The following is a 13,735-nucleotide window of genomic DNA, read 5'->3' as shown; positions in this document are numbered from 1 at the left end:
TAAGTTTAGCGTTTATCTTTCCATTATGTGTCATTACACTTTTATTACATGTGCATTATAGGGTATGGTAGTTTCTCCAGTCGTATGGCTGCGAGTGCAGCTGCGGGGGCCTGGTGTCTGCTCGCCTTGAACTTTATCAGAGATTGCCAAAGAGCTCTTCAAAGGGGTGGTACAAGATGGCCTTTTAAGTCCCATCTCTCTCTGGATAGTGAATGCCTGGGGCCTGGGGCTCCGCCGGCCTGACTTACCATGCCATTTCCAGAACAGTGGACAGAAGACACCAACACCCATTTGTGTATTGAAGAACCAGACGCAGGAATTTAACAGAATGTCTCTCAGGAGGGTGATCAGAGAAGGGCATAGTGGCTTGTGGCCTGCAGGAGGCCTCTCTTCTGGATGTTTCTCCGGGAACAAAAAGCAGTGCGCCGCCCTAAACGGTTTGGCTCAGTGGATAGAGCGACGGCCTGCGGACTCAAGGGTCCCAGGTTTGATTCCGGTCAAGGGCATGTACCTTGGATGTGGGCACATCCCCAGTAAGGGGTGTGCAGGAGGCAGCTGATCGATGTTTCTCTCTCATCGATGTTTCTAACTCTCTATCCCTCTCCCTTCCTCTCTGTAAAAAAAATTAATAAAATATATTTTTTAAAAAAGCAGTGCGCAACCTGGAGACAATCCTGGTCCTTTGCTGAGGTCCTTTACAGAGTAAGCTTCCCAGAGCGCGGGCCCAGCGTGGCCCCGCCCCCGGCTCCCGCACGCCCCGCCCCCGCCCCTGCACGCCCCGCCCCCGGTTCCCGCCCCCGCCCTGAACGCCCCGCCCCCGCGGGTGACTCGGCCGGCGTTGACGGCGTTCGGGAGGGAGGCGATGACGAGCGCGCGGCCGCGCGCCCCCAAGAAGCGCAGAGCTCGGGAGCGCTGCGGCGACGGCGGGGCGGCGGCCGAGGCGGCGCCCGTGCGGGAGCGGCGGCCAGCGGCGGCGGCGGGCGGCATGAGCTGGGCGCGGGCCGCGGGCCGGGTGCTGGCCGCGCTGCTGCTGGCCGCGTCCGCGCTGAGCGCCGCGCTGCTGGCCTCCGGCGACGCCCTGGAGCGCGGCACGCGAGGTGAGTGCGTGGAGGCTCCGGCCCGCGCGGCTCGGCGGCCCCCGCGCCCCTCCCGCCGCCGGGACTGCGGGGCGCGCGATTGTCCCCTCCGTTTGCGCGACGCGACGCCCCCTCTCGGCTCGGGCGCGCGAGCGCTCAGAAGAGCGAGCCTCCGGCACTAGAATGTTTGTTTCTACGACGCGGGGTGAACGTGCCAGCACCGGGAGGCGGGCGGTAGCACGGTGGCCGCTGTCGCGGGCACCCCCCGGGTCAGCATCGTGCAGTGGGGTGGGGGCACAGCCTAACGGCACCCACCCCGGGCGAGAGCCGGGGAGAGCGGGACGGGAGCGGGGTGCCACCTCGCCGGGAGCCGCGCCCGTCCGCCCGCCCGGGGCTGCGGGCCCCCAGCGTCTCCAGGCGACTTGTGTGCGCGCCTTGGGTCCTCCTGGTGCAGAGCCGGAGGAGAGGCGGCCGGCCGAGAGCCGTGCACCCGGTGCGCATCGCTCTGCCGGGCCAGTGTGCGGCGGCCCTTCCGCTGAAGGGAAGTCCCTTCCCAGAGGACAGGACCTGGCCGGTGCCCCGCGGCGGGGCGGGGAGCGGGAGCCGGGGCCACGCCTGCCCCGCGGCCGGAGTGGCGGGACGCCCGCGCCAGCCGGTCAGCCCCGGTCCCGAGCTGCACCCCGAAGGGCCCGGCCCGGCGCTGGGATGACACTCGGGAGCGAGCGGCCAGCGGCCGGCGAGCGTGCAGTGACGCTCAGCAGGAGGCAACGTGGGGAGGGCGGTGATCGCAGAAGTTGGTTAAAACTCCAAGTCCGGTCCCAAGCAAACTCCCCCCAGCCTCCCTCCGGAGACGTTTGCCTGGGAGGTGACGGAGGCAGAGTCGAGGCTGTGGTTTATCGCACCCTGCGGTCTGTGGGGTGTCTCAGAGCGAGGTGTGCAGCCTCGAGGGGTCTGATGGGTTTTTTTTTTAATGTGTTTTTTGTTTGTTTGTTTTGCCAGGGAAGTGAGGTGGTTCTAATGTACGGCCGGGAGGAGAGGCCCTCAGCTTATATACTGTTTCCCCAAAGCCTGGACTCGCCCCGGGAAATGATGAAAATACAAATCCCAGGGCCCTTCTCCAGCCCCCTGGAACGAGGCCCCAAGACCCTCTCCAGATGGTGCTTTGGTCGGGGATTGCGGGATCAGCCAAGTACAGCCATCCCTCTCCATCCGTTTCTGAATCAGAACACGGGGGTTGGGGTGTCAGGGTGAAGTTCAGACTGCCTCTCCTCCCCAGTCAAAATCTTGTAGGGCGACGACAGAATAAATTTTGAGGAAGCATTTTAGCTGGTTGTGTTTTGTATGCTGCCTCGCCCACCCCTGGACTCAATCTGGTCCTCTCCCCCTTCTTTTATAATTGAGGAAACAGACCAAGAGGTTGCCAGGGACTGAGCCCAGCAATGCTCTTGCTTTGTATTTTAGCAGCGATTCATAATGATAATTATTTTGGGGAGGGGAGGTAGTTTGCCAATAGTAATTGTATATAGTGAAGAAGAACAGTAGTATTCTTTTTGTTGTTGTTGTTAATCCTCACCTAGGGTGTTTTTTTCCATTGATTGTTAGAGTGGAAAGGAGGGGGAAAGATGCAGCCAGTGAGAGAAACATTGATGTGAGAGAGACTCATGGATTGGTTGCTTCCCGCAAGTGCCCAGAAAGAGGCTAGGGATCAGCCTGAGGTACATGCCCTTGGCCAGAATCGAGCTTGTGACCCTTTAGTCCCTGGGCTGTTGCTCTAACCATTGTGCAAACTGGCTGGGGTAAGAACATAGTATTCTTAAGTGATCCACCCCACAACCTTCACCAAGCTGTGTTGAGAGGACAGCCAGAACTTCCCTGCCACCTGGAGCCCAGGTTTGGGCTGGACAACTTCCTACTAAAAACTCCATCTTCGCCAAAACTGGTTTGGCTCAGTGGATGGAGCGTCGGCCTGCGGACTGAAAGGTCCCAGGTTCGATTCCGGTCAAGGGCATGTACGTTGGTTGCAGGCACATCCCCAGTAGGAGATGTGCAGGAGGCAGCTGATTGATGTTTCTCTCTCATCGATGTTTCTGACTCTCTATCTCTCTCCCTTCCTCTCTGTAAAAAATCAATAAAATATATTTAAAAAAAAACAACCAAAAAAAAAACTCCATCTTCATATGATTTGAGGATTCAAGTTAACTTCAAAATGGAAAAAAAAAAAGTAGGTCCTTTAAAATATGCCCAGCAAAGATACTCCCGAGCAGAGAGATAGAACCAGAAGTTAAATATTTGGAAGTGGAATAAAAGTCAGATACAGCCCTGACTGGTTTGGCTCAGTGGATAGAGTGTTGGCCTGCGGACTGAAGGGTCCCAGGTTCGATTCTGGTCAAGGGCATGTACCTTGGTTGTGGGCACATCCCCAGTAGGGGGTGTGCAGGAGGCAGCTGATCGATGTTTCTAACTCTATCCCTCTCCCTTCCTCTCTGTAAAAAATCAATAAAATATATTTTTAAAAAGTCAGATACCCAAATTACCATTACCTTAGGACTACTGAACTGTGACTTTATTTGGTTTATTTCCTCACCTATACATTGTAGACAGGAAGAAGAGGAGGGAGTTGCTCTATTTTTTTTTTTAATTAAATCTTTATTGTTCAGATTATTACATTTGTTCCTTTTTTTTCCCCTCCCATAACTCCCCTCCTCCCAGTTCCTGCCCCACCCTCCGCCCTCACTCCCCACCCACTGTCCTCATCCATAGGTGCACGATTTTTGTCCAGTCTCTTCCCACATCTCCCACACCCCTTTCCCCCCCAAGAATAGTCAGTCCATTCCCTTTCTATGTCCCTGATTCTATTATAATCAACAGTTCATTCTGTTCATCAGATTATTTATTCACTTGATTCTTAGATTCACTTGTTGATAGATGCATATTTGTTGTTCATAATTTGTATCTTTACCTTTTTCTTCCTGTTCCTCTTCTTAAAGGATACCTTTCAGCATTTCATATAATCCTGGTTTGGTGGTGATGAACTCCTTTAGCTTTTCCTTATCTGTGAAGCTCTTTATCTGACCTTCAATTCTGAATGATAGCTTTGCTGGATAAAGTAATCTTGGTTGTAGGTTCTTGGTATTCATCACTTTGAATATTTCTTGCCACTCCCTTCTGACCTGCAAAGTTTCTGTTGAGAAATCAGCTGACAGTCGTATGGGTATGCCCTTGTAGGTAACTGAGTTACTTTCTCTTGCTGTTTTTAAGATTCTCTCTTTATCTTTTGCTCTTGGCATTTTAATTATGATGTGTCTTGGTGTGGTCCTCTTTGGATTCCTTTTGTTTGGGGTTCTCCGCGCTTCTTGGACCTGTAGGTCCATTTCTTTCACCAGGTGGGGGAAGTTTTCTGTCATTATTTCTTCAAATAGGTTTTCAATATCTTGCTCTCTCTCATCTTCTGGCACCCCTATAATTCTGATGTTGGTACGCTTGAAGCTGTCCCAGAGGCTCTTTACACTATCCTCGCATTTTTTGATTCTTTTTTCATTTTGCTTTTCCGGTTGGATGTTTTTTGCTTCCTCGCATTTCAAATCATTGACTTGATTCTTGCGCTCCTCTGGTCTGCTGTCGGGCGTCTGTATAATATTCGTTATTTCAGTCCGTGTGTGCTTACTTTCTAGTTGGTTCCCCAATATAAGATCGAGGGTCTTATTAGTTTTCGTATAGATCTCATTAAGTTTATCGGCAGCTTCTAAACAGTTCTTGAGAGACCTTAAAAGTGTGGTTCTGAACTCTATTTCTTCCATTGACAATTTTGTCCTGTTTCTTTGTCTCCGCATTTTGTTATGCTTCCTTGGTGCACCCCCTAGTGGTCTTTGTTCGCAGTCTTATAGATAAATCTTGATTGTTGTAGCTAATTCCAGGGAGGGTTTGACCTCCAGGCCAAGTGGCTATGAGAATCAGCTGTGTCAGCAGTGAGAGAACTTCTGTCCTCTGGGGAGGTGCTAATCTAGCCTTTGCCTGAGGCTATCCGGCAAATGCCTCTGTGCAGGGCTTGGGCGGGGCGGGTCGCACAGGATCAACAGGGTGGGCCGGAGAGAGCAGTTATGGCGGCTCTCAGTCCTGTCCCAAGGAGCTCTGCCTCTCTGAGTCCCAGCACCCCCTGCAAAGCTCGGAGAGAAAGCTGCCCTCGCTCTGACCGAAGCCAGACAGTCCCGCTTCTCCTGTTTGAGTCTGGGTCCCTAGAGACTCGCCGGGATCAGGAGCTCAGAGTCTGCGACTCCCTCCCGATTGAAAACAACAACCGCGCCCTCCACCGCCAGCCCGCTCCGCGCACTCCGCACCTCAGAATTTGACTTCAGCACTGCGCCTCCTCTGAGTGTCCGTATGCATTTCTCTTTCCTCCTAGTTGTAGGACTTCCACTCAGCCAGCGTTCCTGTGGTTCTGGGTGATGTCCCTTCCGTTTTTTGGTTTCACTTTTGAAGTAGTTGTTCAAAGCAGCAAACTCCGGCGTTAACCTATGCCGTCATCTTGGTTCTCCGCTCTATTTTTAAAAATATGTTTTTATTGATTTTAGAAAGGAAGGGAGAGGAAGAGAAACATCTATCAGCTGCCTCCTGCACGACCCCTATTGGGGATTGAGCCCGCACCCTGGGTATATGCCCTACAGGTAATCAAACCAGTGACTTTTTGGTGCATGGGACAACACTCAAACCACTCGGCCACACCAGCTAGCTGGAGTTACTCTTTTGCAGATAATGCTTCTTGAGTGTTACCCTGATATTTCTAAAGCCAGCTATGTCAGGAGTTGGCAGCTTTTCTTTAAACTGAGCGTCAGGTTCAATTTCAGTGTCATTGGATAACTTAGGAATTGCACACTTTGTGTGTTTGAGTGATACGGACTCATTGATTTTAAAAAAATATTTTCAAATGATTCAAAAAGTACAAAGATGTCAAAATCCCCTGGCTTTGCACTCATAGTCTCTCTGATTATTGTTTTCCACCTTGGCTGCATATTAGAATTACTTGGGGAGTTTTGTTATTTGGGGAGGAACATTTAAAAACCTTGCTGGTTGGGGTACAAATTCTGATTTAATTGGTCTGGAGTGGGGCCAGGGCTTTTGTACTTATTGTTATTTTTTAAGCCTTGACGGAAGCTTTCATATTACTAAATAAAGAGGCTAGATTATTACCTTTCTAGTTGTGTGACTAAATAGTTTCCTGTGTTTTCCCTCTGCATAAAAGCTAGAGGGTCAATTCATTTCTTCTTTATGTAATATCTACACTAATAAAAGAGAAACATGGTAATTGGCGTACGACCGCTACCCTTTTCATTGGCTAATCAGCGAGATATGCAAATTAACTGTCAGCCAAGATGGCGGCCGGCAGCCAGGCAGCTTGAAACTAACATGAGGCTTGCTTAAGTGACAGAGGAAACCAACGTTCCCCACCTACACTGCAGGCCTCTGAGCGGGCAGTTTAAGAAACATTGTAACAAATACCGCTGGACTTCAGCCAGCAGATTTGCAACATTGTAAGCAAAGGCCAGAAACCTACTTTCAGCCGTGGAGGCCTAAGAGCTGGAGCCAAGCCTCAAGCTAAAGCTGGCCCAGAATAAAAAAAAAAAAAAGGAAAAAAGGAGCAGTTGGGAACTTCAGTCACTCCCAGCCTGAAAACAGCCCTCAGCCCCTCACCCAGACTGGCCAGGCACCCCAGTGGGGACCCCCACCCTGATCCAGGACACCCTTCAGGGCAAACCAGCCAGCCCCACCCATGCACCAGGCCTCTACCCTATATAGTAAAAGGGTAATATGCCTCCCAGCACCGGGATCAGCGTGACGGGGGCAGCGCCCAAACCCCCTGATCACCCTGCGGCTCTGTGTGTGACAGGGGGCGGGGCCCCAACCCCCTGATTGGCCCTGCTCTGTGTGTGACGGGGGCAGCGCCCCAACCCCCTGATTGGCCCTGCTCTGTGCGTGACAGGGGGTGGCGCCGCAACCTCCCCATCGACCCTGCCTTGAGTGTGACGGGGTGGTGCCCCAACCCCCCAATCGGCCCTACCCTGAGCGTGACTAAGGGTGGCATCACAACCTCCCAATCTGCCCTGCTCTGTGCATGACGGGGCGGCGCCCCAACTCCCCAATCGGCCCTGCTCTGAGCCCGACCAGGGGCTGCACCTAGGGATTGGGCCTGCCCTCTGCCACCCGGGAGCAGGCCTAAGCCAGCAGGTCGTTATCTCCCGAGGGGTCCCAGATTGCGAGAGGGCACAGGCCGGGCTGAGGGACCCCCCCTCCCCCCCGAGTGCACAAATTTTTGTGCACCGGGCCTCTAGTCTAAATATATAAAAGCCAAGCTACCGGAACCACAGAACAACCAGAACAACTGGAATGACCCATTGCTATGATGTGCACTGCAGTAGCCAACCCGATTAGGACCCCAATCGGTCCCCCCAAGCTCCCACACCCCCACTACCCACCCTGATCAGGCCCCATGGGGCCAGCCAGACCCCACTGGTGCACGATTTCATGTACCCGGCCTCTAGTAATAGATATAAATGGTCCAGTTGGTCTCAGTGAAATGTTTGCTTTAGCTTTAGCTAGTATTAGTTCACTTCGTTTTCCCCCAAATTTGGCAAACTTAAATCCAGATTGTGCATGTCTTGGTGGACTCCTAAGAGCAGCTAAGAAAGTGGGGAGTGTTGCCCTAACCGGTTTGGCTCAGTGGATAGAGCATCGGCCTGCGGACTGAAGAGTCCCAGGTTCAATTCCGGTCAAGGGCATGTACCTTGGTTGCGGGCACATCCCCAGTAGGGGGTGTGCAGGAGGCAGCTGATGTATGTTTCTCTCTCATCGATGTTTCTAACTCTCTATCCTTCTCCCTTCCTCTCTGTAATAAAAATCAATAAAATGTATTTAAAAAAAAGAAAAGAAAGTGGGGAGTGTTAAGCCCAGGGAACACTGAGCAGTTGGGCCTTTCTGCCTTTCAGACTGAGACTTATCCTCTCCTTACCCGCCCCAAATCTGCTGTGAAAGCTAGAAGGAGATTCAGAATTCCAAACCAAAGAGATATAAAGCAGGGCTCCTCAGACTTCAATTAAAGGGTGTGCAAAACCCACACGAACCCTGCTGCCCTGCTCATCCTGACTGTAGGTCTGGGATTCTGCAGGTCTCATGCTGCCCATACTGCACTCAGAGCTGATTAGTGTGGCCAGGAAAGTTTGGACTTTGGAATCACACAAATTGGGCAGTTCAAAACATTTCACAGAAGAACTCTGCCAGTGGGCAGTTATATAATCCTTATGAGCCATAATTTCTTCACCTGTAAAATGGAGAAAATACCTAGCTCATGAGATTGTCTTATAAAAATAGAAGATATGTGGAAACTTCTGAATTCGGTGCCTGTCACATCTTAGCACTTGACGAATGTGAGGTCCTTACACAGTTCTTTTACACACTGGGTGTGAATGGTGTTGACTGAGGCCTCCTGTGTAGTGGAGGCACTTGTGCAAAGGGGATCTGTGGGGGTGTGTACACGCATGCATGTCTGTGTATACACAAAGTATGGGATCAGAGACCCTAGAATGCAGGCATTTGAACAGCACTCCTGTGAAGCCACCGTTCACACAGGTGTACTTTGTGTCAAACACATTTTCAGGTGCTTTGTTTTTCTTTGATTTAAAAAAATTTTTTTTTCTAATTCTTACCAGGCTTAGACAAAAAAAGGCATGTAGAGCTGAAGATGGACCAGGCTTTGCTGCTCATCCATAATGAACTACATGGGACAAACTTGACTGTCTACTGGAATTCTGAACGCTGTTATCATGTAGGTAGAGTGTTCATGCTCACACTCTTGTTTACTTTGGGGATAATTTGATATATCCTTGATGCTCATACCTGTAGCCCTTCACATGTTAACTTCAGTTTTACAGGTAAAGAAACAAACAGTCTGTATAATCAGAGGAAATATAATCAGGGAGAATGCCTAGCAATGAGCAACATTTGTTTATCTTTTCCACTACCTATATATATATATATTTTAAATATATTTTATTGATTTTTTACAGAGAGGAAGGGAGAGGGATAGAGCGTTAGAAACATTGATGAGAAACATCGATCAGCTGCCTCCTGCACACCCCCTACTGGAGATATGCCCGCAACCAAGGTACATGCCCTTGACCGGAATCGAACCTGGGACCCTTCAGTCTGCAGGCCGACGCTCCATCCACTGAGCCAAACCGGTTAGAGCCACTACCTATATTTTTAAAAAACCCATTTCTCAGTGATGAGCAGAATTGATGGAGCATGTTTTATTTTAGTCCTTTGCCTAATGCATAACCAGAGAAGGAAGTGAGGCACCTGGGTATTCTTCCAGGGACAGGGTGGTGAGGACAGTGGAGAGGCTCATGATGATAAAGAATTTATTTTAGCTGGGTATATATAACCACTGTAATTAAAATAATTATGGTCCAGTGAAGCATTACAGGCTGATAAATTTGAAATTCAAAACTTGATTTCCTTCAAAAAAATATCAAGATTAATTCAAGAAATTGAAAAAATTAATAGATCAGCTGATTAAGAAATCTGGGAAATTATAACAAATTTCTCTACCTAAAAATAGGTAACTTTTTCTACATTTTCAAATAATAAGTAATTCTCAATCTATATAAATTAACCTACATATACCACCCCCCAAAAAATGATGGCTTGGTATCTGATTTATTCTGCCGTATAGTTAGGATGTTCATCTTAAAACTCGGCAAAGAGATGACAAGAAATGCAGGCCAAACTTTTTAAATAATACGGGTTTAAAAGTCTTAAATGAAATTCTATCATGCAGAATAAGTTAGCATAGGGAGAGAGAGATAGAAACATCAGTGATGAGAGAGAATCATTGATTGGCTGCCTCCTGTGCACCTCCTACTGGGGACCGAGCCCACAACCTGGGCATGTGATTTTGGCTGGAATCGAACCTGGGACCCTTCAGTCCACAGGCTGACGCTCTATCTGCTGAGCTAACCCAGTTAGGGCATAAGTTAGCATATTTAAAGGTTTGTTTATGTTGACATTTGTATCCTTGAGGAATCTTTAGAGCTCATATGAAAAGAAAATGGTGAGATTTTAATGGAAGAAAATAGAGGTTAAATGGAACAACAGCCAATGCACTCTGATATGAAGACTAAACATAGGGAAAGTGGCAGCACTTTCCAAATTCATACATTTAACACAATTGTTATTAATATATAAATGGATACTTTATAGAATCTGCATAAATAATTCCAAAATTTATATGAAAGAGTGAGCAAGAGAATCAAAGAACAGTCCAAAAGGAGAATGGGCACCATGAAGACCAGGTCAAATCTATTGTGACCTACACTGGCTAGGTAGCCAAAAAAGAAGGGAAGCCCAGGTGGTGTTGCTCAGTGGTTGGGCATTGACCTATGAACCAGGAGGCCACAATTCGCTTCCCAGTCAGGGCACATGCCCAAATTGTGGGTTCAATCCCCAGTGGGGGACATGCAGAAGGCAGCTGATCAATAATTCTCTCATCATTGATGTCTCTATCTCTCTCCCTTCCTCTCTGAAATCAATAAAAACAATATATATATATATATATATATATATATATGTGTGTGTGTGTGTGTGTGTGTGTGTGTGTGTGTGTGTGTGTGTGTAGATCCTATCTAATAAAAGAGAAAAATGGTAATTGGCGTACGATGATACCCTTTTCATTGGCTAATCAGGGCTATATGCAAATTAACTGCCAACTAAGATTGGCAGTTAACTGCCAACAAGATGGCGGCTAATTTGCATATGTAGGCACAATGCAGGGAGGCGAAAGGGAAAGCAGGAAGAAGCCCCCTGCCACTGACAGTGATCAGAAACCCAGGGGGGAGCTAAGAGCTGGGGGGCAGGGCAAAGGCGGCCCTGGGGCCCCCTTTGCCCTGCCCCCCAGCCATGATCGGAGAATCAGGCACCTTTGCCGCCCTGGCCAGTGATAGCAGGAAGTAGGGGTGGAGCCAGCGATGGGAGCTGGACACAGTTGAAGCTGGCAGTCCCGGGAGCTAGGGGTCCCTTGCCTGGGCCTAAAGTGGAGCCCACGATCGCGGGGCCGCTGCAGCTGCGGGTCCCCGCTGCCCGGGCCGGACGCCTCAGCCAGAGGCGTTAGGCCTGGGCAGGGGCGGAGCCTGCAACCGCGGGGAGCTGGGGGTCCCCTGCCCAGGCCTGACACCTCTGCCGGAGGCCTCAGGCCTGGTCAAGGGGCCGATCCGGTGATTGGTGATCGGAGGGTGATGAGGGTCAACTCCTCTGGCCGAGGCATCAGGCCTGGGTGGGGGGCGGAGCTGGGGATTGGGGGGATATGATGGTCCCCTTGCCCAGGCCTGAAGCCTGGGTCAGAGGCGTCAGGCTTGGGCGGGGGGTGGAGCAAGCGATCAGAGGGAGATGGGGGTCCCCTGCCCAGGCATGATTCCTGGGCCAGAGGCCTCAGGCCTGGGCGGGGGCCAGAGCCAGTGATCGGGGGGAGATGGGGTCCCGTGTCCAAGCCTGACACCTCTGGCGGAGGCGTCAGGCCGGGGCAAGGGGGCCGATCAGGCGATCGGAGGGTGATGGGGGTCTACGCCTCTGGCCGAGGCATCAGGCCTGGGCAAGGGGCAGAGCCAGCAATCGGAGGGGTCTGGGGGTCCCCTGCCCAGGCCTGACGCCTGGGCCAGAGGCATCAGGCCTGGGCTGGGGGCAGAACCAGTGATGGGGGGAAATGAGGGTCCCCTGCCCAGGCCTGACGCCTCTGACAGAGGCGTCAGGCCTGGGCAAGGGGCCGATCCTGCGATTGGAGGGTGATGGGGGTCAATGCCTGAGGGCTCCCAGTATGTGAGAGGGGGCAGACTGGGCTGAGGGACACTCCCCCCCCCCCCACACACCCAGTGCACGAATTTCATGCACCGGGCCCCTAGTATGTGTGTGTGTATATATATATATATATATATCTCAGAAGTCAAGACCAGGATCAAAGTAAATGTAAGAAGCAAAAGCTAATTTAACATATTACAACTAAAACCCTGGGGAAAGGCATTTAGAATTATTGTATACTATCTATCAGATGTCCCAAGTGGGTTCAAGTTTTATAAAACCTCCACAACTTAAAAAATACTAAAAAAGGCAGAGTACATTTTTAAACTAATGACGCAATAGAAGAAATGACAAGACAGATTAACACGACTGAATAAACTTTAAACACTTGTAATTAAAAACGAGGATATAGCCCTAACTGGTTTGGCTCAGTGGATAGAGCGTCGGGCTGCGGACTCAAGGGTCCCAGGTTCGATTCCGGTCAAGGGCATGTACCTTAATGGTGGGCACATCCCCGGTGGGGAGTGTGCAGGAGGCAGCTGATCGATGTCTCTCTCTCATCAATGTTTCTAACTCTCTATCTCTCTCCCTTCCTCTCTGTAAAAAAATCAATAAAGTATATATTAAAAAAATAAAATAAAAACGAGGATATAACACGATGAAAAGGAAAGCCTTAGAGTGGGGAAATAGTTGATAGTTAAAAGTTTAATATTATAGTATATGAGGATGATATTTCTACTATTATGTTCAAGGGAATTTGGTGTTAAAAAGATAGCTTACACCATAGGAAACAAAATTGCAAAAGAATATTGAATTATTTAATCTGATAATTTAAAAATGCAATCTTAATGTTGTGATATCATAAATATCTAGTACATGAACAAAAAGAAGAATGATTTTTAAATCCTGGGAAGGCTAGTGAGAAATAAATATATTGTAATTTTTCTAGAGTGCTATTTGGCACATGTAACAAAAACCATTAAAATGATTATTTTTTATCCAGTAATTTTATTTTTTGAGGTTTATTTTAGGGAAAGAATTTAAATGAATAAGAGCAGCATGTATAGATCTTTTAAAACAGAATAGCTTATATAAATTATAAATATATATAATATACTTAAATTATATATTTATTTTTACAATATAATTCATATAAATTACATATAAAAAGATAAAATAAGCTTTGAAAGCAGCCTAAAAACACAAAATTGTAATGTTTGATGACATATAATACAATCATTAAAAGTTATACATATGCAAATTGTGTAGAATCATGGAAATTTATTGTTAAATAATAATCAAAACAGTAGAATGCAAGATGTAATATATGCTTTGTATTTGTTAATTATGTGAAAAATCTACCTGTGAATAAAGGTTGTATAATTCCATAACAATACATACTTACATAGGCAAATTTTATCTAAATTATTGAAATTTAAAAAAAATTTTCGTAAGTATGAAAGAAAGTCATCTCAAGATCTTCAGTTGGATGTTCATGTCCTCAAAACCAGCAGACTTCCCAGCACCTCCGACTGCACTCATGCTTTTATTTTGTAGTGCTTGCCCCAGCTTTTGGGGAATGTTTCTGGGAGTGGAGAACCTGGCAAGCCCAGCATGGCACCTGTAGCTGTGAGCACCCAGCACACCTCCATCCTGCAACTCAATGACACACTGGAAGAGAAGGAAGTCTGTAGGTTTGTACCTGCTTTGCTGTGACCTACTGCAGTCTGTTTTCTCCCTGCTTTTCTTCTTATTTGGTTTTTAGCTTTTTCTTCCTTCAAAATATTTTCCTTTATCTTTCCTGGTCTGCACCCAGGGATGCC

At 48.6% G+C, this 13,735-nt stretch overlaps 2 protein-coding genes across 2 annotated transcripts in view; one reads left to right on the top strand and one right to left on the bottom strand.

The window, feature by feature from the left end:
- SH2D4A (SH2 domain containing 4A) overlaps positions 1-13,735 on the bottom strand; it is a 482,539-nt gene that overhangs the window by 9,910 nt on the left and 458,894 nt on the right. The window lies entirely within an intron of this gene.
- HGSNAT (heparan-alpha-glucosaminide N-acetyltransferase) overlaps positions 820-13,735 on the top strand; it is a 38,120-nt gene continuing 25,204 nt past the window's right edge. The window contains exons 1-3 of the mRNA XM_059685243.1: positions 820-1,097; positions 8,774-8,889; positions 13,470-13,606. Coding sequence (XP_059541226.1) covers positions 863-1,097; positions 8,774-8,889; positions 13,470-13,606 — 488 coding nt within the window. The 5' untranslated portion in view covers positions 820-862. The remainder of the gene's footprint in view (positions 1,098-8,773; positions 8,890-13,469; positions 13,607-13,735) is intronic.

The sequence above is a fragment of the Myotis daubentonii genome, chromosome 2 (genome assembly GCF_963259705.1).
Source record: "Myotis daubentonii chromosome 2, mMyoDau2.1, whole genome shotgun sequence".
Taxonomy (NCBI): domain Eukaryota; kingdom Metazoa; phylum Chordata; class Mammalia; order Chiroptera; family Vespertilionidae; genus Myotis; species Myotis daubentonii.
This window is presented reverse-complemented; position numbering and strand designations above follow the sequence as displayed.